Source organism: Protomyctophum bolini, assembly GCF_963924005.1.
Source record: "Protomyctophum bolini genome assembly, chromosome: 24".
Taxonomy (NCBI): Eukaryota; Metazoa; Chordata; class Actinopteri; order Myctophiformes; family Myctophidae; genus Protomyctophum; species Protomyctophum bolini.
Window position 1 is genome coordinate 29,788,114 of NC_137885.1, and position 3,660 is coordinate 29,791,773.

The 3,660-nt window shown below is 47.5% G+C and overlaps 1 protein-coding gene across 1 annotated transcript; it reads right to left on the reverse strand.

The window, feature by feature from the left end:
- Positions 1-1,992: 1,992 nt before the first annotated feature.
- LOC308311866 (transmembrane protein 17A-like) lies at positions 1,993-3,660 on the reverse strand (the record flags this gene model as incomplete). Its single annotated transcript, XM_080758638.1, has 2 exons — positions 1,993-2,316; positions 3,643-3,660. 2 exons carry the CDS (start codon positions 3,658-3,660, stop codon positions 1,993-1,995), a joined length of 342 nt encoding a protein of 113 aa, XP_080614764.1.

A 3,660-nucleotide genomic window follows, 5' to 3' on the forward strand; every position in this document is an offset into this window, starting at 1 on the left:
GAGTTCTTTTTTACCGCTGTTTATTAACACCACGCTGAAAACACTGTGCTGTAAAACACCGTAGAACTGACATACAAAAACAAGACAACAAACAAAACATTAACTTGGACGTTCATACAATTACATTCATCATAATAATAATAATAATAGGCTACATGACTTTCACAATAAGGCTCACAAACAAATACAATACTGACCACTTCGCCTGCTTGCACATGAATGGGGGGGGGGGGGGGGGGGGGTGTCGACGTGGAACCTTCAGTCTTTCTTGAAAAACCTTTTTGTTTTCTCTTCTTTTCTCTATTTTTCTTTACTTCATTTCTTGTGCTTAAGAACTTTACTTTCTTCTGCTTTACATTTTATAGTTAACTTTTACTTCGTTCACTTCACTTCTCCTAGTTTACTTTACTTCTTCTTAACCCATTCTGACCTGAGATCAGATTCATACGAGGTTTCCACTGGGACACACACTGGTCTGATTAACCCATTCTGACCTGAGATCAGATTCTAAAAAAATGTCAGTCGTTCTTCGATTTTTCAAAAATAGCAGACCTACAAGCTCGTATCGCGCCACTCGCCAGATCTGCTATTTTTCAATAGGTAAAGCATAACATGATGCTAACACCAAAATGGGTGCCCGGTCAGAATGGGTTAACTACTTTGCTTTCTTCCTTCTGCACAGAGCGCTCTCTCTCTCTCTCATGTGATCTGCACAGTGCACTCTCCTTCAATGTAATGAGACTTCTGCCCCTCTCTCACTCACAACAGGTGAAACCAACAAGCTTAATTAGCAGAACACAGACGCAACCAAGACACACAGAAGAACTCTCAACACATAGAACACACTTTTAGAGTGCCCCCAAAAGGACAAATACAGAACAACTAAAACCTTGACATGGCTGCAGCCTGCAGTAACAGGCACTGCATGGTAATCTTCCCATTGCACTTTGCAGCAGCACAGTGTCAAAACGTCTCTCTCTGCTCCCCCTCGTCTTGTGGTCGTTGAGTGCCACTGTGTGGCCATAAATATTTAACACAGTTCCACTGCAGTAGGCTACCATATACATACAGTGGAAGAGAGAGACACTGCAGCTTACAAATAATGTGAACCCAGAAGCCACGAGATGGGATGCAACATCTATAAAGCAATATGGAAATGTATGTCGACATGATTTATTTCTAGGAGATAATCAACATATTAAAGAGATAATCAACATTTTCAAATCCACAGCAGCAGCACATCAGATGAAAGAGACAGCTTGCCTCACACACACATCTTTAAAAAATGTGAATTATCTGTCTTCTCTGGTTCCGTCAACACATCTTTATATCAAAATGTATTTTGATACAAAAAAAACTCCTCTATTTCATTTCACAAGTGTACATTAGATTGGTGGTATGGCCAGCCGCTCCTATGCCCAGCTGCGTGTGTGTGTGCGTGTTTGTACCACAATTCTTTTGCAATGGCAGATTTGTCTGGTTTCCAGGCGGATGTGGTCCTATCCTCAGCACTCTGGGCAAGACCTACGCTGTAGAGTAAAGCAAAGCAAAGTTATTTGTTTACCCAGGGAAGTGGACTAAGCTTGAGATGCTTGTTACATACAGCCACATACCCTGCTCATAGAACATTTCATGGTAGGGGTTCAATGCCTTGCTCAAGGGCACTTATAGGTTGTGAGTGACCAGGCTATATTCTCTTGGCAGTATGAGTAAGGCTGGGACCGAGGCGATATACCCTTAAGGCTCATACACATACATTGTCTGGAGTTACGGTGGTGAGGTGACCACCGAACTACAACATGACGTCACTGAGGTGACCACCGAACTACAACATGACGTCACGAGCCGCGGTAAAGAGCAAACCACCGCCACCGCTCCAGCCCTTCTCTGTTTTTACTCACCACCGCTCAGCGTTATTTCAGCTCCGGTGGTCAGCTCACCACCGAAGTGGTGGTCACCTCACCACCGAAAATCCAGACTATGAATAGGCCTTTAGTGGTACGCGCCGGGGTGCAGCGGCGGCATGGGCAGCACTCTGAGCCTGCGGTGGTACGGCGCCATCAGGCCCTCGGCCCTCAGGCTCTGCACCTCCAGCTCGCCCAGCTGGCGCAGGTGGAACAGCACGGTGAGCTTGTGCGTCATGGTGCGCAGCGCCAGGAACGCCGACAGGACCTCCGCCATCAGGAAGGCGAGGTAGACGGCGTGCACGGCCCTCTCCAGGGGCAGGATGAGGATGGCCTCGTCCGTCAGGAAGAACAGCAGGACGGGCAGCTGGAACACGAAGGACAGGAGCCAGAACGCCGCCAGCTCTGGCACCTGCATGAGAGAGACGGGAGAGTTAGACAATTATTGAGACCTCTCTAATTGATTCTAACGTAATGTAGCCTTATTGTGCATACTCAGACATACTCTTACTTAACCCACCTTTCAGAAATTAGATGGACAGTGAAAATGTGAGGTTACATCACTGTATTTGAACCAGGAACCTTCTGGTTGAAGGGCCAGTGTCTTAACCAGTTCACCACCATGACTCATGCAGTTGATGCTATTGCACACTCTACAGTGAAAGATTGGATAAAGAGGCAAAGAGGAAAATGCCCGTTCTGGACTTGAACACAGAACCTTCTGTTTGCAAGGCCTGAATTGGTTTGAACTGGCAACCTTGTGGTTACCATCCAGCCACTCTACCCCCTGAGCCACCGCTACCTGGTTATTTATGGCCGGGGTTTATACAGGGCTTTAGTGGTTTAATCTGTTTTTTTGTAATCAAAATCTATACAACTAGTATCTAAAGTTTGCAAATAATTGCTGCAGTGGAGTAAATGTATACGAGAAAGAAAAAAGTAAAGTAAGAATTACCTCAAGATTGTACTAAAGGGACAATTTCACTGGTGGAAGAGAGTAAGAAACTTCACTCACTCAGTTGTCATGTAGTCATGTAGGCCCTGATGAAGGCCCATGTAGGCCCTGATGAAGGCCCATGTAGGCCCTGATGAAGGCCCATGTAGGCCCTGATGAAGGCCCATGTAGGCCCTGATGAAGGCCCATGTAGGCCCTGATGAAGGCCCATGTAGGCCCTGATGAAGGCCCATGTAGGCCCTGATGAAGGCCCATGTAGGCCCTGATGAAGGCCCATGAAGGCCCTGATGAAGGCCCATGTAGGCCCTGATGAAGGCCCATGAAGGCCCTGATGAAGGCCCATGTAGGCCCTGATGAAGGCCCATGTAGGCCCTGATGAAGGCCCATGTAGGCCCTGATGAAGGCCCATGTAGGCCCTGATGAAGGCCCATGTAGGCCCTGATGAAGGCCCATGAAGGCCCTGATGAAGGCCCATGTAGGCCCTGATGAAGGCCCATGTAGGCCCTGATGAAGGCCCATGTAGGCCCTGATGAAGGCCCATGTAGGCCCTGATGAAGGCCCATGTAGGCCCTGATGAAGGCCCATGTAGGCCCTGATGAAGGCCCATGTAGGCCCTGATGAAGGCCCTGATGAAGGCCCATGTAGGCCCTGATGAAGGCCCATGTAGGCCCTGATGAAGGCCGAAACGCTTTGGTCGTGTTTTTAACCTTTTTAAAATGAAATAAAGGATTTTTTCTACTTAAACTGGACAGAGCTGCCTTGGACGCCACCTTATAGGCCTACCTCCTTCCACAGTGACAT